Source organism: Megalops cyprinoides, chromosome 8 (genome assembly GCF_013368585.1).
Source record: "Megalops cyprinoides isolate fMegCyp1 chromosome 8, fMegCyp1.pri, whole genome shotgun sequence".
Taxonomy (NCBI): Eukaryota; Metazoa; Chordata; class Actinopteri; order Elopiformes; family Megalopidae; genus Megalops; species Megalops cyprinoides.
Window position 1 is genome coordinate 10,960,528 of NC_050590.1, and position 25,565 is coordinate 10,986,092.

At 41.2% G+C, this 25,565-nt stretch overlaps 1 protein-coding gene across 1 annotated transcript in view; it reads left to right on the forward strand.

Annotated features, from left to right (window-relative positions):
• LOC118781977 (potassium/sodium hyperpolarization-activated cyclic nucleotide-gated channel 3-like) overlaps positions 1-17,552 on the forward strand; it is a 55,394-nt gene extending 37,842 nt beyond the window's left edge. Inside the window, exons 5-8 of the mRNA XM_036535158.1 lie at positions 7,216-7,362; positions 7,621-7,861; positions 13,697-13,861; positions 16,002-17,552. Coding sequence (XP_036391051.1) covers positions 7,216-7,362; positions 7,621-7,861; positions 13,697-13,861; positions 16,002-17,545 — 2,097 coding nt within the window. The 3' untranslated portion in view covers positions 17,546-17,552. The remainder of the gene's footprint in view (positions 1-7,215; positions 7,363-7,620; positions 7,862-13,696; positions 13,862-16,001) is intronic.
• Positions 17,553-25,565: the final 8,013 nt, after the last annotated feature.

A 25,565-nucleotide genomic window follows, 5' to 3' on the forward strand; every position in this document is an offset into this window, starting at 1 on the left:
TTACTTGATCTGATTTTGAAATTTTTTGTTTATAATTTTTAATTAAAATCTTTTTGATTTTCCATGTCAGAAATCATTTTGTATTTCACCTGTCATCAAAGCACTAGGCTGTGTCACACTGCAGCATGGAGCAGAATTGTGGTTTTCAGTCTTCCTGGGCTTGCCTCTCTCACTGGCCACATATCGCTGCTGGCCTGTGTAAAGGTGTGAGGTTTACAGACACATTTGGATTTCCCAGAAGGCTCAGCATTTTTTTTTCAGATGTGTTGTGGCCCATATCACACAGCAGAGAAACTTGCGTCTTCGTGTCTGTCTTTACAGCAGGTTCCAGTTTGGTGTGGCGAAGCACCATTATAGGCCATATTGCAACCCCGCTCCAAACCTATAAAAGAAAACATACATTCTTACAAGAAAGTATCCAATACCTGTGCACAGGAACAGTGTACCAATGTTACCTTCATTGTAACTATTACCTAATTGTCAGGTATATAGTCCATTAGACAGCAAGCTTAAGTCCAGTCTTGTGGAAACAAGGGTCTAGCCCCAATAACAGGCTGTCCCTGCTGATGGGAGATTGATTCTCAACCCCCTGAGCCATGCGCATGTCAGCAGCTCTGAAGGAGTTCAAGTGGAGGCTGCAGCCAAATGAAAGTTCATCAACAACTCGTTTTCCCCTGCTGTCTTGAAGATTCATGTTATAATAAATTATACAGATATTCTGCGTAGCTTTCCTTTTTTATTAAACTGAAGTGTACAGACGCAGGAATGGTAGTGAAGTCTTATCCATTGTGGCAAATCCCTCATTGCACAAATCTCTGTTACCACTGGCAGCATGACCCCCCCCCCCCCCCCCCGTATTACAGGAATCAAGTCTTTCATGAACTAAAAATGTGGATTCTTGGGAAATTCCACAGATAATGCTGGGTGAGTGCTCTTTTGCACATTTGTGATGATCCAAGAGTGTATTGCTACTACTGCAGTGATTGCAGCAGCAATTTATATTTCCACTTTTACTGTTTGCTGTTTAATCCAAGCATAGCTTGCTAATGAAAACCCTGAAGGGGCTTGTATGTAAGGAGCAAGTTGTGACTTGTCGGCCCCAAACTGCATTAGCCACAAATGTCACTGGTACACTGTGGTCCCTCCCCTCCAAATCTCTAATTAACACTTGGCAATTAAGTACAGGTCCTCAAGGAATAATTAATGTGGACCCCAAAGCTGATTATACTTTGGAGGTGTTCCAAAGCATCTTTGCTCTATTTTCCAGTTCCCCTGTCAAATATTTTGAATGAATTTCCTCCCCCTTGCCTCCAATGTTGAGTGAAATATTTTGGAATTGAAAGAAAGCACACAACTAATGGCAGAAAAATTAAGCTTCCATCCCAATGCAGTCTTTTCAAAGTACATTATTTCTGTCATCTTGAGCTGCATCCAGCTTGGTTTCACATTCTAGCTCCGGCTTCTGTTATTAGCCATAGCTGTGCTGGTTGTCATTAATCTGAAGGGTGTCAGCGGCTTTTTTGTGCTCTGAAATGAACATCAGTGCTGCTGAGCTAAATCTGTTAACACATTAGAAGTCTTGCAAGCCGATGTTTGAACAGCAACCAATTGGCTTTTGTTAATTTTATTGTGCTCATGGAAACAGGCAGACTAGGATAAAATATAGCCTCAGTGAGGGGGCATTGACCAAAAAGCAAATATTAAGTGCTCTCTTGGTGATGCAGAGGAAAGTAGTGTTTCACTGTTATTATTATAAATATCTTCAATGTTATTCTCAATTCACATCTGACAATAACCACAGAAGGTGAAAAAGAGGCTAATATGAAAGCAGAAGTCCCAAGGCCACCCTAACAATTAATCCTAACTAGAATGCAGTTCATCACTGTCATGGGCAGGTCAGGGAATTTATTAAACCTTCAGTGCAGACACACCCAAAACATTCTGAACTATTGGCAGGTCCAGTCAAGCTTGTCTTGACTAATTATAATCCCAGTTACGGACTTTCATGCTGCTGTTGACTGTCCATATTGATGCAGTAATGGTAGTTGTTGTTGATATTGTTTTTATTCTCACTGTGCAAATTATTATTCTGAAATGGTTAGTGATTTATTTAGGTTTATTGAAAACTATACACTGAAGTTTCTCTCAAATAAAAGTGGGTCTTTTAGACTCCTGTTAGAGGGATACCCAGAGAAAGAGTGCTTTCATCTTCTGTCTGAAATTTCATCTTCCCCCCGCGCGCACGTCATTAGCGCTATGTATTATCCCCTCTCATATCTCAGGGCATGATGGAGGAAGGGCTGAGAAGAAGAGAAGAGAAAAATAAATATTTAGAAATTGTAATTAAGTGGCTGACAATTCTTTTGGGATTGAAATTATTCATGTATTATTTGGTAAGAAGTTTACATATCATGGGAGAAAAAGAGTGAGAAGGGAAGCGGGGGTGGGGGGCGTCAGGCTTTGTAAACCTCTCTCCCTGTGGGATTGAAGTGTTGTATTGCATTAGCTGATGCAGCCAGGCTTTCACAGTTTGATGGGATGTTCTTCCAAGATGGAAATATGATTACTTGCCTAATACTGGCAATGACTATATTCTTTTATTTAATACATTTAATCTGGAGAGGAGGGAGGGGAATTTAGGAGGCATGTGCTGAGCATCCTTGTGAGAGAACCTGGATGAGAACTGGCTCTCAGAGGAGATCCATGGCCTAGAGGCAGATTTACGATCCCAATCCAAGATATGTGTTCCTCTTGGCTCTTAGAACTGGAAGGGAATTAATGAAAAAGTCCCAACATTTAAAGATGTCACTCAACATGCACGCTAATGCAGGAGATTGGAGCATTATTATGAGTTCATTACCATATTTACTGACTATGCTGGCACCCATTTTATTGTGGGTGAGTGAATGAATCAAACTGCAGAGTATGTTCAGTACCAGTCAAAAGTTTGAACACAACTTTTATTCTTTATTTTTACTATTTTCCACAATTTGGAATGATAGTAAAGTCATCAAAACTATGAAATAACACAAATGAAATGATGCACTGACCAAAAGATGTTAAAGAAATCAAAATAATTTTATATTTTAGATCCTTCAAGGCAGCCAAAAATATTTTTTAATAATAAAATTTTGTGGAAATAAATTCCTACATAGGCATCAACTTCACTATTTATATTTGTCTAAGAAACTAATGTCAAGCAGTTTAGTGTAAGTCTTTTGATCACAATATCTTTGAATGCATGTTTCCCATTCTTAATCAGGTGTGATCAAACTTTTGCATGGTGCTGTATATATTCATAAGGAAGACTATGTAGATAGATACTGCAATGGTGTTGATTGACTCATAACAGAAGATTCAGTAGGGTGAGAAAAATCATAATAAATACAAATACGGACAAATTGAAAACAAATATCTCACCAAAATTATTGCCCAGGTGTCAGACAGGCTACGTGCACATCGCTGTCACATAATCTCAAAACACTCAGCCTTGTTGACTTAATTGGCTGTTTTGCAAGTGAATTTAATCTAAATATCCAGGTGTTGACCCTGCTTACCATATTAATGCAGATATAGTCTGAAGAGGGAGAAAAAATGAGGATGCTTAGTGAAGTCATTTCAATTTATTATCAGCGCTCCAAATTTTAAAGTCAATGCAACAGGGTTTTTTGTTAGACTTCCAGATAAGAGATTCAAAGATTCACAAGCTTAGCCCTGAGCAGGGTTTATAATTCCTCTCCAATTGCCAGAGGAATTAATGTCTTAATGTCTCTAACATTTCTCTTTCTCTTCTCTTCTTTCTTTATTTTAATTTGGTTCCATGGATTCAAGATCTTTTTACTGTATTTTTCGCAGTTTTGACTATAAGTTAACTGTAAACATCACAGTGCACATTTCACTGGAGTCTTAATACTTGTGCAAACATTTTAACATGCTGTTTGGGTTTCAATATCATGGCATTCCAAATGATGAATGGGGAAGGTTACTGTGTCACTGCACAGATTTGGTGATTCCAGTATTCAGTATGAAAGACCATAGCTGTGTTTTTATGATCTGAGAACAGCAGGTTATCATGAGGACCATGCTAATGAGATGCAATCAGAAGCCATATGCCTTATGTACACAAGCACACACACTGTGTGTGTATGAGTGTGAGTGTGAGTGTGTGTGTGTGTGTGTGTGTGTGTGTGGGTGTGTGTGCGTGCATGTGTGTGTGTGCATGTGTGTGTGTGCATGTGTGTGTGTGTGTGTGTGTGTGCATCTTATTTACTTGTCTCAGAAGAAATAACTCTAAAGCTTATATACTGAGAAAGTCAACAGGTACGCATGAACGTCTTGTTTTTTTTTTTTTTAGGAGGATCGTCACAGTTGACAGAGCTACATCATTAGCATGCATAGTTTGCTGCAGTGGGTGGAGGCTGCCGCAGACAGGCAGAATGTGTGTCCATTCTGAGGCAGAAGGAGGAGGTGGTATGTGTCACAGCCACGCTGCATTGCTGCTGCAGACAAGCAATATAAACCTACCCCATCACGAGGCAGAGAGAAGGAGGGGGGGAGGGGGTGGCAGGGGGTGGCTCTAGCTGTACCTCTGAGTGCCAGAACATCATTTGATTACCTGATAACTACCTTCTCCCCTGACATCTGTATGCAGTGTGTCGACAGCAGCAGCTGCAAGCTCATGGCTAAGTGATCCACTCAGGCTCGACAGGGCTCAAGTTTACAGTCTGTCCTCTCAAACATGGCTCAGATCTGTTTGTGGAATTGAGGAAACCCGTCCTTTGAGAGGTATGAATTCCCAGTCTTCCCAGCCCTCTGCCTGGAGGCCACAGGTTCCCCCCCCCCAGGGAGACTGCAGTTGTAGTTTGGGGTATTAGAGTGAGAACTGGGGTGTTGCATCTTTTTTGTGCACCCCGTTTCATTCTGCTCCCCCACCTTCACAGGGCTTTGATCTGCAGAGGCCCAAGGGCATATGCTGTGGTTTTGTCTTCTTTTCTGAGTTACTGTAGGGTCTGCTTTTCAAAAGGGTGAGACATGTCAGGGCAGCCTCTGTTCCATCTCATTGTATTGCGATGTCAAGGTCTCTTTGTGTCATGAGGGTCCTCTCTCTAATGTCCAAGATGGTCCTCGTGCAGAGCATCTTCAAACAGAGAAAAAGAGTAACATCAAAAGGATAGAGAAACGACTTGTTAAAAACTATCCACGTGTTCCTACTACAACAGATGATCAAAGACTATATCTGCTTTCACTGTCAGCATGTGAATTAAATACATTTCGAGCACTGATTAGAGCTTTATTATAGTACAATGATGTCTTGGTGGTATTTCTATGCTTTGATCTACTGCACACCCGTGTAAAGGCAGATGTATATGATTTGATTCCCCTCATACCATGTCCCCATAGGAAACCCCACTGATCTGTGTCTTAAGGTTGCAAGTTTAAGCAAAGACAGTGAAGATCCTTTGTTATTGTCAGTTGTATCATCCTAGCACTGTCAGCTGTATCACCCCCCCTCCCCCCTCCCCCTTCCCCCTGCCAATATGTCTTTCCCTCATTCTTGCCCTTTACTGTCCCACAGATATAATGGATATATTCACTGCAAGGGTGAAAAGTGAAATCAGTTTTGAGACGTACGATGAAATATTGCTTACATGTCATTTCTTCGGAGTGTATATCCAATGCCATGTACTAGAAATCCCACTAATTAGACCTGTTGTTGTTTTTGAATTGATCTGATTTCCTGCTAGCATCTCATGACAGTTGTTAACACCAGCGGAAGCTGCAAGGTTGTCATAGATTAATGAGGCCCAAGTCTGTGTCGGTATGAGAGTGCCAATTCGGTGTGATACACACCTTGTCTTGTGCACTGGTGAGTGGTTTATACAAACTTAAATTTTGTTTTCATTTTAAAATAATATTGAAAAACGTCCTTGAAATAATCCCAAGTTCTTCTATTGAAATGTGGACATGATCCTGGGACACGAATGACACACTGACCAGTGATATACTGGCCACTCCTTCTTTTGGCCAGGCTTAAGAATCATCATTAAATCATCATCATTAAAAATGAATTTGTGCAGTCAGACTGCTAAAACTATTCATGCACTAAAAAGAGTAGTTTTAAACTACTACGTAGTCCATATGTCAACCGCTGTACAATGCTTTGACATTATTGCAACTAACAGAGCCAGGGATTAGTACAAGACTATTCCTCACTTTGTGCTAACTCTGGCAGTGTGTTCTTGGGCACCAAATCTAAGCATTCTCCTTGTTTTTTGATAACCGAACACTCTTCTGTAGAGTCATTTTAGATGGCCAGTTTTGCAATTTGCAATTTGGGGAAACAGGGCGTTGGTGGTTACAGTTCAGTCTAAACTCAAAGCAGCTCATCCAGTATGAGCCTTAAGTCACATGTCCAGCCTCCAAAGACAGAGACAGAGACAAATGCTCAGATCTGATGACCGTAAACATACACTTAGACTTTGCATGTGCTGTAAATAAGGTAGAGTCTCATGCTTCTGTAATCCCATGCTCAAAGTTTGTTGCAGTTGCTCCTCTGTCAGTAGCCCAGTTGCATGTAAAACAGTAATGCAGTGTCACACACTGAATGTTACCTGAGCATAAGCAGCTGCTCCATCTGGGGGATTGTTTCTTTGAAAAGGCTCTGCTTGGTTGACACAGCTGATGGCTTTCCAGAATACGGGAAATAGTTGGTTAGATGATGCTTTGTACTCTCTCAAAAACAAGGTTGTCCTTGATTATGCTCTGCTGGATTTCAGTCAGTCAGGTGTCCTTTCTTGCTCTGAACATCTCAACTGCTGCCATCAACTGCTGAAAATAGGTCAAAATGGACATTTTGAGACATTTTGGCAACTTATTGTGGAGTTTTGTCCTAAGTGTTTTGAAACTTGAGAGCATAGTTTCAAGAACTCTGTTAAATCAATTGTAAAAAACTGTAATAGCTGGTTTTAAATGTCTACAAGAAAAATCAATGGTCTGCTCAAGAAATCCATACATTTTGTGGGGATCAATGGGGACCCAGGGCATTGGAATCCATCAACTGGATTTTTACTTCTGCCGTTTTTAGTCCATGAGAAGTGATAATTGGACAAGTTGGCATATGGGGTGGAAAAAGAACAGTTTGCAACAGTTAATCATGTGATCATTTAATGTTTTGTAACATCCCCATGACTTTGTTTTTACTTACTTTCACTGCAGTACAAACAGGTGGAGCAGTACATGTCCTTCCACAAGTTGCCTGCTGATATGCGACAGAGGATCCATGACTACTACGAGCACCGCTACCAAGGCAAGATGTTTGATGAGGAGAGCATCCTGGGGGAGCTGAATGAGCCACTGAGAGAGGTGGGGATCATTTCTGTGATTATCCTTACCATCACAGTGATCATCATCTTAGTGAATGGGATGGTTTCTCCATGTACCCTTTACTGCCAGGCTGAAGCAGTCTTGTATTTGTGAAGCATAGTTGTGAATTTGACAGTCTGTACATATGATGTGCTTTCTGTGCATACACACACACACATACACACATCCATCAACTTGTATTACAGAAAGATTAGTAGGTTGCAGTTAATGTTATTATTATTGGTTTTCTGTGTGCAGGAAATAATCAACTTCAACTGCAGAAAGCTGGTAGCTTCGATGCCCCTGTTTGCCAACGCGGACCCCAATTTTGTGACCTCCATGTTAACCAAGCTACGCTTTGAAGTCTTCCAGCCGGGTGATTACATCATTCGAGAGGGGACCATTGGCAAAAAGATGTACTTCATCCAGCATGGAGTAGTGAGTGTGCTGACCAAAGGAAACAAGGAGACCAAGCTTTCTGATGGCTCCTACTTTGGGGGTAAGAGACACATTATTTTGTCACTGCAGTGAAAACGTTTTTCAGCAAACTAACATATTTGCTCCTCTTATGATCAACATGGTCAGAGTACACTTGGGACTTTGCTTGAGGTTACTTAAATAATGCCTCAACTGGTTCAGAATGTAAAAGAAACTCCCCAACGTGCTAGCCTCTTCCCACCTCTCCAAGTGTAAATATTAAGATTAGTGTATCATGGGGCGTTAAAGCATGCATGAGTTAACTCCCCTTAATTAATAACTTATGTTACTCAGAAAGAGACCGTGTATCATATAGAATGTTCTTTTTTGCTAGTGAAAACCCATATTGAGGCATTAAACAGCACAGGACTGTCTTGAGTCTTATCAAAGCTGTCTGTAATCAGTGCACATTCAGCTACTGTATATCCTGTGAATGCTTCTGGGACATAGTAATGTATCCAAGACAACACCAAGATTAATGCTTTGAACAACAAGACAACACATCTCCAAGTACAATTGCTGTCAATGGACAAGTAAGGGTGTTGTGTCTGTCTTAAACATAACTGGAAAGCCCAAATACAAATCACCACAAATCACAAAACATCAGCCAAACCAGTCTAGTAAATGAATGGGTATCCCCCTGAAATATGTTCATTCACACTAAACTGAAACCCCAGATCTATAGTTACTTGCTAAGCCCTTGTAATGCATTGAGCCATATGAATTTAGTCAGTATCTACCAGAAGCTAATCACAGTGCTGTACATTGTAGTGGGTGGTGGGGGGGGTGGGGAGGAGGGGTTCACAGCCGTGCCATAGGGAATTCTTTACCGAACTTGAATTAGCCATTCATGAAATTAATTTCTGCAACTGTCACACAGAGGGAAAGGATGCTTTTATTAAACACCCGATGTTCAGCATGCCTAACTATTCACCAAATGAGGATGTGAGGTAAAATGAACACCACAGAGACATACACACACAGACACTAATCTGTGGTAACCAAGCCTTTTTTCACAGCCGGAGGTCTCCACGGCTCTCAGTTACCATGTGTGTTTCCGTAATACGCAGAAGAATGAATTATTCACATAAATATACTTGTGAGAATGCGCCAGTGTTTTAACTGCTGGCATTCATGAAAGCATTGCCTGAAAGGTGTGTGATGCGTACTCAATGGGGAGCGAGGAGCACCGTGAGTACCAGAGGGAGGACGTGATTTAATGTGACTGCAGCGTGCTCGCCGAGAGACACTTCCATTGAGTGCTGCCAAGCCGATGGTGCTAGATATTCCCCTGGGCTTTCTGAAAAACACCCCGGCGTGGGCCTGCTTCGCTGATCTGTTTCCTTACATTTCCTGTTCTCTGGTCAGCAATCTCTCCTGAAGTGTAAGTGGCTCTCTAAGCGCCTACCTCACCTCAGGGAGCCGTACTCTGTAGAGCTGCATTCAGATGCACATGGACCATAAGCGATGGAGAATGCCCTTCATTTTTTTCTGCACTGTGAGGTTGATCGTTGTTTGTCAATAGGCAGCTTTGGCCGCTTTAGAAAGGGAATCTGTTGTACTTTTCCCAAATCTCCCTTGTTTTTCTTGTACTTTGATTCGCTTGAGGTTATTAAACCTTCAGCCAGGTACTCTTAATCTCTAGTCCCATAAATACAGGGTGGGAGAGCAGTCAGCCTCAGAGCTGACTCTGCAGCATGACTTGACTTAGAGCTGCTGGATGCTCACTCTGACTGACCGTGTCTCCAAGCGTGTTATTCGAGACGGTTGGCGTGACTGAACGAATAATCCCTGCAGTCCCTCAAACTGTCCTATTTCATCAGCGCTCAAACGAGAAAAGAAAACTTTTCAGCCTCTCTCTGGAACCAGCCCCTTTCAGTATGGATGTGTTCAGTCAGGGATGCATTTTATATGCTTCTAACTACCTCTGTATTTCATTCATATGCCAAATCAAGAAAATAACTGTGCTTTGTTAAAATGCAAACTGCAGAGAAATGGCGGAGAAATACTAAGAGAATACAGCTGATTACCCAGTCAGGTTTCAATCGAAACAAGGACCAGAGAAAAGAAATGTTCAAATGGGTTTCATGGACAATTACAACACATTGGTTTCGATGCATTACACCGTGGGCTTGGAGTCCAGGGAAGGGATTACGTCTGTCAGGCATTGGCCTCCTGGGGAAAACATGAGCAACATAAAAAGAGAGAAAGAGCTGAAGATGGGGAGAGGATGGTGAGGATCTCCCCCCAAGAGGGTCATGAAGATTCATGATGCTTTTATATCTGTAAAGAAAACCAATTAAGCAGGTTGAGGTAATTGTGTAAAAGGTTGCTTTGAAATGTCCCTCCTGAATCTCAGTTTGAAACTCAAATTAAAACAGAAAAAGAAATAAAATAAATTTCATTCCTAATGCTGTTGAGTAGGAAGACTAGTTGAAGTGTGTTAGAGAAAATTAGGCTTCTCTGTATAAATTTTGGGCTGGAGCCTGGGGCTTCATTTAAAACAGATTGGAGCTGACAGGACAGGAGTACTCTGGGAACTGAAGGGGGAGCTCTGGGTATGAGACAGAGAGTAGGGATTATATCAACCCAAGTGCCCCCACCGCCCCCACCGCCCCCACCACCCCCACCCCCTACAAACCATATTCTCCCAAGGAAGGCTAGTTGGAAGATGCTGATTGATTCTCCAGGGAAGGTGCTAATTGATTCTCAGGCTGAAATAATACTGTAGTGGTGTTTTTCATGTCTTTTGGTGACTACAAAGTTCACATGTCATCATTGTTCTCTCTTTTTAAATACTATTGAGGTTAGAACCATTTCTCATGGTAATACAGGAATTGATGCCTTGTTCTTACTAACCACTTTCAGGTACAAGTAGAGCAAGCTGTTGACTTGAGACAGCCAAAATGATGCTTTACGCTGTCATTGAATTACCATAGGTAAAGTCTCTGGAACCATTCCAGCAATGTCAGAGGTCATCTCTATCCCTTATATGCCATCTTTTTCTGAAGTGTGAATAATAAATAATAATTCTCGCTAATTCTAAAGGTTTTTGTGCATGAGTATCGTTTACAGTTCTTCTTCTTCTTTGTCCTGCTTCAGTGTCGTGGCTGTTAATATAGTTTCACCAAACAATGCTTCTTACCTCAGAGTTGTTTTGTAAATAAATGCTATTTACAGTTGTCCTTTTTGAAGTTAGCTTGGAAACAAATGAAACATTGAAACTGATGGGCATTAAAGGTTTTGGCTGTGCTCGGTGTAGCATTAGTAACCTATCCCTTTGCCCAAGGCAAACAAGAATTTTGATTGCATATTTTCTCTTGTTGGAATGTTTCTTGCAGTAAGACAGAAAAGAAAACAGAAAAAGAGCTTTCTTTACTGTTATATTTATTTTGCAGGGCAAAATTAAATTTTGCAGGGCGTGAATTAAATCCTCCAGAATCATCATTCTACAGCATCATAGTAAATTTTATAACAAATTATTTGCCAGGTGATTTTTCAGTGGTCATTTCAATTGATTCAAAATAGCACTGTAGTCATGCTCAGTCATAACTTGGGCTTATATGACTTGACTCTACATCACAGTGAAGGTGTTCATTGCATTTCTTCATTCAGTACAGGAGCTGTGTTATTATTTTAAACAAAATTTCAAGGACAAAAGTTGCAAACTGTTGCGATTTAGATAAGTCAGGTAAAAATATAGCCTTTGTCTCATTCAGGATTTCTTCTCTACGTTTTAGGATGAGTCACTACACAGCTGAGTCAGAACCACAGATTAGACCTTGTACATTATTTTAATGTAAAGAGTGTAGCTGAGTGTAGCTACATTTTAATGTAAAGAGCAACATTGAATAGACAGTATAATGGATTTCAGTCATTGCAGTGTTACACACAGTATCCAGTTCAACTAAGTTGATATTAATTCTTTTAACAAAGACTGCTGAAGGACATAAAACTCAGGTTCAAAAATGACTGTAAACACTGTAAAAACAATTTTTGAAATAAGAGAAAAGTAGAGAGCTATGCAGCAAAGCAAGGATCTCTTCAGGCGGTGTTGTTTATTATGAGGCCAAAATCCAAAATATAAATTTCCCCAGATATCAGACCCTTATGCACAAAGCAGACTTCTGCCAGTGCTCTCTGTTAAACAGCTTTTGGGGATAGCATCATTGTGGGTCCTTCCCTTAGATATATTTGAATTCTTTATATGCATACTGACATCAATGAGCTAAAATTGGGAGAGGTTTTGTGTTCATTTAGTAACACTTCATTTGAGAACTGTATATAGTTATATTCATGTTGTATGCAGCTCTAAATAAAACTCCACAAAGAAGCTTAGTTAATCTTTATGGATGTGAAATATTGCTATATCTATGCCCTTGAAATCCTTTGATAATATTACAGACATGTAATTGACACACTGTTATAATAATATAAACCTATAGATAAATAGATCTACTCCTTGGTGTTCAGATCTCAGGGTTCTGCTCTCTGTTTTTTTGTTCAGTGCTCAGCTTTCAGAACATCCGCCGTCTTAAGAAATCAAGATAGGACTCCGTGTCACTGCTCTGCAGTGCTGTCTCCAGCCGCAACGATACACAGCATGGGGGTTTATCGCAAACACTGTGCACTTCTCCCGTGGAGATTACTGATAACCAGTTTCCACAGCTGTACTTCCAATGTAGAGAAAGACAGGGGTCACCCACACACACACATACACACACATGCACACACACGCATGCACGCCTGCACGCACACACGCACACGCACACACACACACGCACACACACACGCGCGCGCGCACAGACGCACACACACGCACACAATGCAAACACACAGTACAACTCTGTCAACTGTGACGGTCCTCCTAAAAAAAAAAAACAAGACGTTCATGCGTACCTGTTGACTTTCTCAGTATATAAGCTTTAGAGTTATTTCTTCTGAGACAAGTAAATAAGATGCACACACACACACACACGCACACACACACATGCACACACACACACACACAGACACACACACACACACACACACACGCACACACACCCCAATGTCTCTTTATACTCGTCCAGCCAGGTCAGGTCAAGCCTTACTTTCCTTGTCCTGAAGAAGGCAGCTTATAGTTCTAGACTGTGGAGCAGGAAAAAGCACGTCATGTGTTCCCCTGCGAGCCCCGTGTAACAGTTGGACGGAGAGTGGAGCTCAGCTGCTCAGCATGCCCGGCGACTGTGCCCTCCGTGGACCTGCGAGAACAGACAGCTGACGCAGTCAGGCCAAGGATCTTTGCAAAGAGCAGAGGGGCTTCTCTGTGCCAGTGCTCTGCTGCACTACAGCTTGTTAAATGGAGCATTATTCCTGGGATCTGGCAGGACAGATGAGGTCTGGAAAACCTCTAAGCTCAGAAAATTGCATTAAGCGCTACAGTACAGCCTTGGATTACAGAGAATTCACAAAAGGGAGTAAGAGAGAAAAAAAAATGTTTGAACGGTTTCATTGTTCTTTTGCTGCAGAGTTCTCATATAGATCATGGACTTTTTGTGATGTAAGGCAAAGGGCCTTGGGATCACCATTTTGCTGATTTTATAATAAACAAAATGAAATTTAGTAACAAAAAGCTTTTAGTGGTGACAACGGTATTTGTGATTTGAAAAAGCTTGCTAGGCTAAAAATGAAATCCTCATTCGAGTTTACAAACAAAATGCAGCCAGTGTCTCGTAAGTGAATTATTTGCGATTACCATTGTGCCTGACCCATCGTGTGCTTCTGTGAATGTTGTTTTCATATCAGTGAAAAGCAGCAGCTCCTTCGTTCTGATTTTTTTTTTCTGATTTTGCCTGCATCACCGTGTTCTGTGCAGAGATATGCCTGCTGACACGGGGAAGGAGAACGGCCAGCGTTCGGGCAGACACCTACTGCCGCCTGTACTCGCTCTCCGTGGACAACTTCAACGAGGTCCTGGAGGAGTACCCCATGATGAGGAGAGCATTCGAAACGGTGGCCCTGGACCGCCTTGATCGCATAGGTGAGAGTTGTCATGGAAGCGTGGGGAGATAAATGGACAAAAAATGGTAACAGGCCGAGAAAAGATGTAGCTATACAGAGAATCAGAGTTAGGGTTAGGGTTAGGGTTAGGGTTAGGGTAGAAGGCACATACAGCTAAAAGGGGATGCTTATGTGTCACACATCCAATGAGCACAACAGGCCAAGAAGAACAGAAGTATATAATTCTCTGTAGTATTCGTAAATAGTATCTATGTAGAGAATTAGACAGTCACAGTCAGTCACTACATGAGGAGCAGCTCCTTGAAATGGCTTATAGAAGGGCTGAGTGTTTGTACCAGGACAGGCTGTTATGGTTATGTCCTGGTGTGTCGCATTATTAGCTCAAATCTCTCTGCCCCACATGGACTGGCTGCTGCGTGTGTGTGTGTGTGTGTGCTTGTGTGTGTGTGTGAGTGTGCGAGCGCGAGGGTGTGTGTGCGTGTGTGTGTAGGGGGTGCTGGCGGATGAAGATTTGGGACTTTTGTGAAAGCCATTTCATCAGTAATCTGAACCAAAAAAGGATTGTGATTCTCGTGTTGAGGTTTTGCTCAGCCAAAAAAAAAAAAGAATGTCACTGGGAGATAAAAAGCAGAAAATGCATAAATGTATAAACTTAGAATGAAAACTTAGCACCATTTCCTCCAATACCTGTTTGCAAAATACTGTTTTTAAAAAATGTTTTACCCCAGGTGACTGAAAGCTAGGTCAATTGCAGTTAGCATTCCTCCCAACTTCCCAAGACATTGCAGTAGTCCTGAATTTCTCTGGCCGATTGTAGTGAAAACCTCAGCTGCATTCGCCTTTGTAGCCCAGTTTGTGCCTATGAGCTTGCTTAGATATGCCCACACACACCCACACATGCACAGCAAGGTAAGCATCAATGAGAAGCAACTCGAGACTACGTAACAAATTCAGCAAAAAAAAAAAAAAAGATTCTTTCTTTGTAAATTTTTCTAGGCTGTCAGAGTGACATATCAAATCTCTCAATTAGTTGCATGCCTTTAGTGACAAACACTGTGTGGATTCAAAATAAAAGACAGACAAAAAATGAAATCAGGTGTCTTAAGCAAAACCCAGTGGTTTCAAATTGCTGTTCATATTGACACTGAGGGTGTCACACCTGTTCCCTGAGTCCTGGTTATAGTTCGTATCAGTAAATAAATTCTGTTCCCCCTTTCAATCCAGCCTGTACAATCAACTTGTTCACATGGTTCTCCTCCACTAATTAATTATAGCCTTAATGGACCCTGCACAATCTGATCAGCACCACAGAATTAACCAGGGGTCATTGTGGGTCACCTGATAGCCTACAGCAGTACTGCCAATCCTGATATCTGAAGTGGTCAGAAGGATATCTGTGTAATTCTATTTAGTAAAGGTAGTGTGTGAGCAATAATTTACTTTCTACCATTTCCAGCATTTGTTGAACATCAAAAACAAAAAATATTTTGCATTTAACCTGACCCAACTGGTAAACCCTGGAGTAAATTAGAAAAAGGCAGAAGTGGATCCAAGTTTGTTGGGTAAATCTATTTATTATATACTTTCAACTTGACATGCAGTGTTACAGCTGAGCATCTATACACCCCCCACAACTTCACTGGCTTGGTTGAGCCTTCACCCCTTCTCATTTAACGTGACCCTCTGGTAACAGCAGTCTTACCCCCACCCAGGAAAGACGACAGTACGGTGTTTCTCTATATAACACATTGCCTTTCTTAGAACACCATTAGAGTTTCTTTTGTCCAGCGTTTGTTCTGAGTTCCCTTGCCCTCTTACATTTTGTTCAACAATAAGTGTTCTTCAATCACGGATATGCATTTTGAACCATCATGCTGCTGCCAGCGCAGAGTGCAATTTCCATTTGTACGATGCTTCATATTTTTCAGAACTGAATTTGATTTACAAGTCAGTTTCAGCCCTCCATTTTTCTTCTCCTTTTTTTATGTTGTAGTTGGGGGGGGGGTTCAGTCTCAGAGATTTGCCTGGAGACAGTCTGACCACAGCGCTTTAACTCCTTCATACCCTGTGTGGCACAGAGTATGACATACTTCTCCACAGGCAGGCAAACTGTGTGTTGGTATTGGTATTGGGATGATGTTCTCTGTGTGGTGTTTTAGGGAAGAAGAACTCCATCCTGCAGCACAAAGTCCAGCACGACCTCAACTCCGGTGTATTGAACTATCAGGAGAATGAGATCATCCAGCAGATAGTACAGCACGATCGAGACATGGCCCACTGTGCCCACCTGCTTCAGACAGATCCACCCCCCGCCCCACCCTCGCCCACACCGGTAATTTGGGCACCTCTCATCCAGGCTCCACTTCAAGCGGCCGCCGCCACTACCTCGGTGGCCATTGCACTGACGCATCACCCGCACCTCCCCCCCACCCTCTTCCGGCCCCCGGCGTCCTTGCTGGGTTCTGTTAAGGATCCACCCAGCCGTGTGAACAGGTTCCACCCAATGGTCCATACCTCCAGTACCACTGGCTCAGTTGGTGACTCCCCTTCCAGCACCCCGTCCAGGCTGCATTCTGGGGTCGATCCCCCTTTACTTGCCTCCTTTCAGGCCTCCCACACGACCTCAGCCTCTGCATTTTCCAGCTCTGCACCCCAGCCCTCCACCAGCAGCATCCAACCGGCGTCCAGCGGAGCCTCCGTGTTTTCCTTCAGCCAAATCCCCACGTCTGGGTCTCCGTCCTTCAGCACAGCTCAGCTCTACAAAAAACCCCTGCAGCATCAGCAGTCCTTCTCCTGCAGCACCCCGCCTCTTACAGGCCTCTTCCAGCAGGGGGCGACAGGGGGGACAATGGCAGGAGCAATGGCTGCCTCTGCCACCAGCATCAGCAGCCCCCTGGCATCTAGCTCAGCCAGCCCCATGCTCAGCGAGCAGCAGCCTCCACCCCCCAGACCTCTGCAGGTGGGATCCTTGCAGCAGTTTGCTGGGGGGGGGAGGACGTCGAGTGGCCTAAATCTCTTCCGCACGCCTTCCTCTGGCTCCCCAGCCTCCAACAGGAGCCAGCTGGCCCAGCCTGCTATGGGATCCCCCTCATCCTTGGTGCAGCACAGCCTGGCAGGCCTGCAGTCCGGCCTCCTCCCCCAGCTGCACCAGGAGCGGTCAGCCCTTGCCTCACTCGCTCAGTATGGGTCTGGCAATGCATCCCCCTGCTACACTCCTCTGGCACCGAGTCCCACTGTCCAAAGCCCCATCGCAGGTAGAACTTTCCATTATAGTGACCCCTCCAGCGCCACTGGATCGCACACTTCACTGCTAATGCCACAGACCTCGTGTCCGGCCCAACTCCCCAGTCATCCCAGGTCTGGGGCGGAGTTCCCGCTGGGTCGCTTCTCCCAGGATCTGAAACTTATCTCAACCTCACACCCATCCCTGCCTCAAGAGATGGCCCATGTGATGGGTCACTCTCCCCCACATTCCTCCAGAGAGCCCGAGTTTCACTTCTCTCCTTTCTCCTCTCCCACACTTTCAGACAGGCCTTGTAGCTCGATCCCTGGGCACATAACTCTTTCCAGACAAACTTCCTCTGGGTCAACACCTCAGACTCATTCCCCAGGGACATCCCCTGCCCTTCCTCCTCGGAAGGGCTCTTCAACCTACACAACTGAACTAGAACCTGTTCGCTCCAAACTGCCCTCTAATTTGTGAGGTTCAGTCACACCCTCCTATGTACCCAGGACCGAAGAAAACAGCCTCCCTCTATGGTGTTCTTTACCTCTCTAGGTGTCATTGTGTTTCAGTTATAATTGTTTTAAATTCAATTGTATAAAAAAAACTTGAAGACGTAGAGCTTTAGTTTTATGGTTCCATTTGCCATGTCATTTTCTCTTTTTATATATGCATAAATTGATATATTTTTATTTTACCCAGAGATAGGAGGGTGTGAGATGATATCCATTTAGCTGAGGGCCATGACCTTATTTATTTTAACTATGCCAAATCAACAAAATGACCAGGGGGTTAAAGAGATGGTCAAGAGGACTGTAATGCTTCTTGCAGGGACCTATGCACTGAAACTGCTTATAAAACACCTTTTTTGTTTGTTCTGAATCCAAAACAGAATATTCATTTTAATTACATTAGGGCACATAATTTACTATGCTTGTTTTCATCATGTAAAGTTGTATGTAGTTGGTCTTTACATTTTTGAAAAATGTATTTACCTTAAAGACTTACCATTTTGTTCTTTTGATTTGCAAACCTCCCTGTGCGGAGGAGCCTTTTGAGGATTAGAGGGAAACCCAGACAAAGTCGTCCTGGAGAGATCCGTTTAGCCCCTCTTGTCCTGTATGTTTTTAGTATTGGAGTAATATTGGAGGTCACCGCAGGAGGTGAATCTTCTCCTCTTAGGTGACAGAAGAGCAAAAAGAAAAGGTATTTCAGTAAAAGGCTGACTGCAGTATCATCCGTGGTGTCCTGAGAAATTCACTTTGTCTTCCAAATTCATGTTCTGTGAAAGACAGTTGTACTGTGTGTTTGCATTGTGTGTGTGTGTGTGTGTGTGTGTGTGAAGTGTTAAACAAAGAGGCCTTGCCTGATCCAGAAGGGTTCATTTTCAGAAAAAATTAGAACTTCAACTTAATCACATTTAGAGCATAAATATATGTGTAGAAATAACGTATGACCTTACCCATTTCCAGCCCCTCAGAATAGAAGGAAAAGTTTAGTTACAAGTCACATTGCCAGCATGGGAAGAAGGTGGTTATGAAGATGAGGTGACCAGAGTTGAATGCAGTTTGCAGATTGCAGATTCCAGTACAAATTGGATATGGATGCATTATAGCTAAGTCACGAGTTGTATGTTCAGAAATGGTTCAGAGCACTTTTATCAATTTTACTCATCAGAAATTAGAGATCCAACTGGGCTCTCCATAGTTTTCTATCAAAGCTGGTTCATGTACTTGTGTCATCTCTTTTTTGTTAGTTCTGTGATATAATTACCCTTTTCTCTCTTTTTCCTGTCATATTACATGTATTTGTGCATTTTTATTTTTAACGTACATTAAAGAGAATAATCCATGTCTTTTAGTCCCAAACAAAATGATACAATATGTAATGTCTACGTTTTTATTTTCCCCCAGGGATTTAACAGATGTCAAAAAGTGTGGCAACTGATAGATACAAAAATAAGTCTGTGGAAGACAGAGGAAATAGTAGGTTTCTCAGGCAATAAGACGAAAGGATATATTAACTCATTTGTAATGAGTTACATATACATCTGTGTGTGTGTGTGTGTGCTCTGAATGATTCTGAATTTCAATATGCAGTCTTAACAATGTTAATGCTATTGTGTGCTGTTATTTAGCACCACCACTATGTACCCAAGCGCAACCCTGCCTCTAGTCACTCTGTTTCTACAGCATACATAATTTTTTAGACTGAGAGCCAAATGGCTTTTTGGACATGTGGCTTACTAGCTAAATTTGCCCTCTCTGCTTTACCACATGTGCTTAGTATGTTAGGGTTAATCCATTGGGATTGCTCCAATATGTTTAGTTGACGTTGGTGGTTTGAGAACTGGACGGATTTGCAGAGCTCTTTATTGACTTGAGATTTAATTGTGTCCTGTGGGCTCAATTTGAGAGCAACCTCATGAAAAACAGAAATGAATGAGATGCAGCATTTTCAAGAGGACAGGTGGCACTGGCTTACTGTCACTTCTGTTACTTAAGGATAATTATGGTGTCTTTTTAAAAACATATTTTTTCTCACCCATATACTAGTTGGACAATATCTATTATATGTGTTAATAGCATATGAACAGGCCATTTTTTCACTTCACTAACTAATGTAAGGACCTGCTCCTCATCAACAGCCTACCAGCTAGGTTTGCCAGCATTGGCTACCATAAACCAACATACAAGATGGTGGTACAATGAATGGCAATATATCCACTGCTTGCTTAATTTTGTCTTTGTTGTAAATGGCAAGAATGGAACTGGAACTTCCAGAAAGGTTATGGAAATATCATATCTAACCTAGAAATATCTACAGCAACTCGCTAAACATTCCTGTCCATACCTTGAAGCCAAAGCAGCATAAACAAGTACTTTCTTCATTTCTTTTTAAGCCACACAGTGCTTTTCAGCATAGTCATAGTGTGTTTTGTCCTTGACTTTGAGACAGAAGATTACCACATTGTTCTTGTCTTGATTTTTTGTTCTGCACAGCATTAAAAGTTTGGTAGTAACTGAAATTCAAAAATAAAGGGAGAAATGAAAAAGGTAACGCTTATTTAAAGTTAGGGACAAAACACCTAATGGTGTGATTTAACATAAGACACGGTCTCTACTGCAGCTGTCACAACTGATGGAGAGGCAACAATCTTGGACTCTAATGAGTTTATTTTATTTTATTTTATTTTATTTTATTTTATTTTTTTATTTTAGCAGAGTGGCAAGGTCAAGCTAGCTCAATAAAGTATGTCATGGTGAATGATTAATGTGTAAATATGTGATTGCTATAATACTGTTCACATGCATATTAGCTAGCAGTGTCAGCTGTTAGCTTTTGCTATGCAAGTCATTGGGGCAACATTGCATTCTGTACTAAGCTTGCTTGCCAGACATCGAGTTTTGTTAATGAACAATTTTAAAAAACTGAATTTCCCTAACCTGGTATCTATCTGATCTCCATTTTAGGCTGCTATTTTTATGCAAGCCTAAATTAGGGAATGAATAGTAGATGATATTCCTTATAATGAATAATTCTATTAACTGTTTCATGTTAGCTAGCAGTTAGCAGAAATTTTTCATAATAGGATATCAAAAGTCACATTGCATACTTGACACATTAAGAAAACTAGTTAGCTAATGAATGAAAATATTTTACTGTATTTATTCTCAGTGTAAATTTGCTCAAAATATTTTCACATATAGACTAGCATAGAAAAATACTTGAAAATCACAGCATTCCAAAAGTCTTAATAAAAGACAGAAATAATTATAAAATAGAAAAATTTATCATTTTATTATGGCCTAAAAGTGCAGGCAAGTCAATGTCCCTTTTGCCTTTTAAAATTTATGTCAACAATAACACTATATTCTTGCAGTAAGAATGTTTGCAAGACAATTTTGTCAAACTGACAAAATCTGTCAAACCCTACACGTATAACTAAGAAACTCATTTTCACCTGTAGAAAGTATGGCTGTAGGCAGAGTAGCTTATTTTTGAGGTACTGCCCTGAACGGGAAAGGGCCCTAAGGATCATCATTATTCTCTGGATGTACCTGTGATCAAAATGTGCCTAACCATTTGATTTAGAGAACTAAAATTTTGTTTCATTTCCTGCTGCATTGTTGTCTGACCATGTTGGTCAAGGATGTTTAGGGAATTTGGGAAATTTAAACACATTTGCATCAGGATCCTGCCTCATTGTTTTAATAAAAACTTGTTAGTGTGGCAAGATTTTATTATATTGTTCTTTTTTATTTATTTATTCATTATTTGACACATTTTTTTCTTGTTTACAAGTTGTTTTCCACAGGTGAGGTTCATTCCCTGCCAATGTCTGTCTGGCACCTGCTGTGCCGGCAGTTTGAATTTCAGAACAGCTTTTTTCAAATAAACAGCCAGGAAGGAATGACAGGGAGTGAACTATCATGAAGACAAAACAATGGATAAAGACAGTTATGTGATCCACTTGACGTGATCATAATTCTGTCACTAAATACCATGTTAGGGTGTATTAGTCTATTGTTGAATAGGTATGAAAATTAAGGTTATTCACAGCAGTGCCACATCAACAAAATCCACCATACAAAAGCCTTATTTCAGTTATACACAATCATAATAAGGATGTATGATGCATATGTAAGAATTGTTTTTCTCCAGAAAAAGAAGAAAGGGTTAAATAAACCCACAAAAATTCACCTATTGAGTCAAGAAATTTGCTGATCTACTGAAAGCATGGTGTGGTTTGACAGACATCTGTGGGGCTTAGGCGGGCAGGCAACCTGTGGGGTGCCCAGGCACACAAGGTGTTTGTCCCCGGGACTCATAAGGCGCACTGCCTGTGCCAAATGATTATTTTTGAGCGCTCACAGCAGGTGACTCCAGGGGCAGATATTGATCATCAGATTGGAAGTAATGGGTCCGCAACTTTCTGTTCCGTTTAGGGAGGAGAGCGTGAAGCTATTGACAACTCAGTGGATCTCAAGGCAGGAGCTTTATGTGCTGATCAGGGAGGCAGTGCTGTATATGATGAGCCCAGTAACGCAGGCACACAGACTGTCAGGGCACTTGCCTACAAGAATAAAATCTGTTGTGTGTGCTAGATGGACAGTGTGTGCTAGATGGACAGTGATGCTCTCAGGCAGAGCTGACCAGGAGCATCATCTAAGGGGAAGGAGTGGATAATGTATCAGCCAGCTTCCTCTTGATCTGCTGCCATTGCCGGTGCTGACAGTCTACACGTGACTCAGTGTTCACCTTCACATCCATGCTCTAGTACACAGAAGGACATTCTGCTGTGTTCCCTCTATAAAGGTGTCTGTCCCTTCATTTCATACTGTTAGTAATATTGCTGTTTTTTGAAGAAGAGAAGGAAGAATTACATGCTGTTGTCACATAGAATACACAACAGGCCAAATTTGCACCCATTGATAGATTTGGATTGAAAAATAATTGTCTTTCTAGAAATGTATTACAATTAAAATTGTTTCCTCTATGTTTCTGAAAATGAATGTAGAGGAAACACTGCCACAACACCAAGGTCTTTTGAAGGATATGCCCACTATTTTAAATAAAGAAGCTTTGGATTGAAAAAGAATCTCAATTCAAAAACAGCCAGGAACTCTCATTGGTAGTTTTTGTTTGTTTGCTTGTTTCTTTGTTTGTTTGTTTGTTTTCATGATGATGAAATTACTTAAGTGTTCCATTCAATGTAGAGGCTACACGTGATCTTGGCAGACAGCTCTTTATCAGTCATTCCAGCTATGCCCAAATTCCCTGCCAAACACTACCTCAAGTTTGCATTGTCCTTATGTGCTGGCAGATGTCATAAATCAAACTCCCACCAGCTGTGGGACTAGATAATGGAAGATACTGGTGATACACTTTATCATAGAATATTCAGGAGGTTGAATGTGGAAATACTAAACCTAGAAGATTTAACCCATTTATCAATTCCATAGCACATCACATTTGATTCTGTTTGGGGTGTCCCCGATCTGAGAGCCCAAACATTTTTATCATTATTATTATTATTATTATTAATAATTAATTAATTAATTAGTAGCTGTAGTAGTAGTATGCCTCTTCAACTCTAAGTTTAAATGCCCATTATAAAATGTAATCAGCCTCGCTGATTAAGGATTACTTTTTTTTTTTCTTAAGATCAATACTGAAAATATTTTGAATTCACAGTAGACCTCTCTGATCAAGGCAGTGGTCACAACATGCAAAATGTTTCAGAGGTGGGGGAATCAGCTTGGCTTATACTGCTACCTTTGCAGAGAATGTTTGCACTGACCTCTGATTAATGCTGTTTGCTTTTAAAAAATGGACAAATTTGGGGATATGGTGAAGATCAGAGATTCACTGACCCAACTCAGCAAATGTGCATTCCGTGCTTACGTTGTACCCTGGGAGCATGGTGGATGAGCATATGGTATGGGAATGCCTCAAGTGCTGCATCAGAATAACTGCATGTGAAGTCATCTAAGCTTAATTTGGATCTGGGTCTCTTAAGAGGACAGCCATCTGACATGTGATATGTGAACTTTGCCCTTTACTGTACTATCTGACTGTGATGACTACTGGGAGTGGGTCTCCAGAACTGTCCAAGTTGCTTTTTTTTCCAGCACTGAAAAGTGTACAGTTCATTGCATACTCTGATGTTATGTGCATACTGTAAGTCCTCTTTTAATGTCTATTTATACATGTTAAAGCATTTATTTTAGAATTTTTGGGTAATTTCATCACCATAGCAAAATAAGCGATGTTCACCAACTGTGGACTTCCAGTTGTCATGTTGTTATTATTATCACTGTTTTCTACTGTTTAGCATTGTATAAACTTGTGACATTTAACATATACTGGACTTGGGCAGTATGGTATATATCTACTTTTACTAGAAGGCTCTTATTTCCTGTTTTGTAATTGGAGTGACAGCCCCACTGCTGCTGTGATGACTCATTTCTGAGGGAGAACAGTATTTTTTTGGCTGCTTTGCTATTGAATGATGGATATCTATATATTTACTTTCTTTTTCAAAATTGGAACTCTGGGAAATAGCAATAAGGGAGTTGTACAGGTACATAGTGATTGGCTGTGTGTATCAAACATGTTGCCAGCTGAACGTGAACCCAGCAAGAAATGTTACTACAGTAATATTTATGGCAAACATTGTGGATGGGAGTGGATAGCAAAAACTGAAATGTTGATAAGCACACGCACTGGGTATTATTAAAATGTATGAAATAAAAGATAATAAACATACATTTTGGGATTGACCTCTTACTGTGTTTGTGTAGATAATGTCTTTGAACTCTCCTTCAGTTGTCCATTGAACAGTGAGGTGAAAACAGTTAAGTGTCAGTACAAGGGTAGTAGTTGAGGAATCTAACTGTATGACGTACAGGTGAGCTGATGTGATCTGTTCAGATGTAAAGCTTTGAGATGGCTGTGTCAATACCAATCTTTCAATTTCATAAACTTAGGCAACATATACTGTGCAGGGCTTGTATGTACACATACAAAGAGACACAGACACACAAACATTCTTACAAATTCTGAAGTAGCATTTAAGAGACAGGTGAGACACCTCACAATACTGGATGGCACATCTTAAAGGAATGAACTGTCTAACGCTGCCCCTGCGAGCATTCAGCCATCTGCTTAATTATAATTCCCCCTTGAGGTAACCTTCCCTTCTCTGGTAGGAGCTCATTGAAACTGAAGGGCCTTTGTTTGAGATTGTCTCTTTTAATTATGCAGAATTTGCTAATTGTGATGTGGGGTTCCTGAAAAGAGCGTAGAGGTGGACACACAATGGCCTACAGCAAAATAAAGGACAAATATTTGATTTTTAGAATAATAGATCAGCATCCAGAACATTCCAGAATTGACAATAAAGCTGCAAAAGGACCACATTGGCATTTAATAAGCAGACACTACTCATGCCTTTTTTCCCTCTCAGAATAAATCTGTGCATTTTGGGAAATCACTATAGCTGCATAAACAGCTGCTACCTTGTTGCAATCTTCCTGTACCCTCATCTGATTTGAGACATTTCTTTATCTAATGCTCCATTTTCAGTGGTAGGGATGATTTACTTTATGTCTCTTTGGGTCACACGCCACAGTTATTAATCCCTCACAATGGTAATGTGAACCTTAGTGCCCAGAGCCCCCATTCCTCCACAAAACCATTTAAACACTCATTTGATGTGAGAGCAAATTTGGTCAAGCAAGTATGATGGACTTTTACATAAATGAAAATGTTGTCATAGTTGCATTTTAGGGGTGCATGAGGATTAAACTGGATTTCAGCTGACCCGAGATGAAACGTAAGCATACTAAACAAGTCTGTGAGCAATATTCTGGATCAAACAGAATATCATTACACAAAACCCAAGATTTCTGGGTCTAAATTAACATAACAAAGATACAGCATCACACAGTTGAGAATATTTTTTTCTTCCTTTAGAAAAAAATAACTTATCACA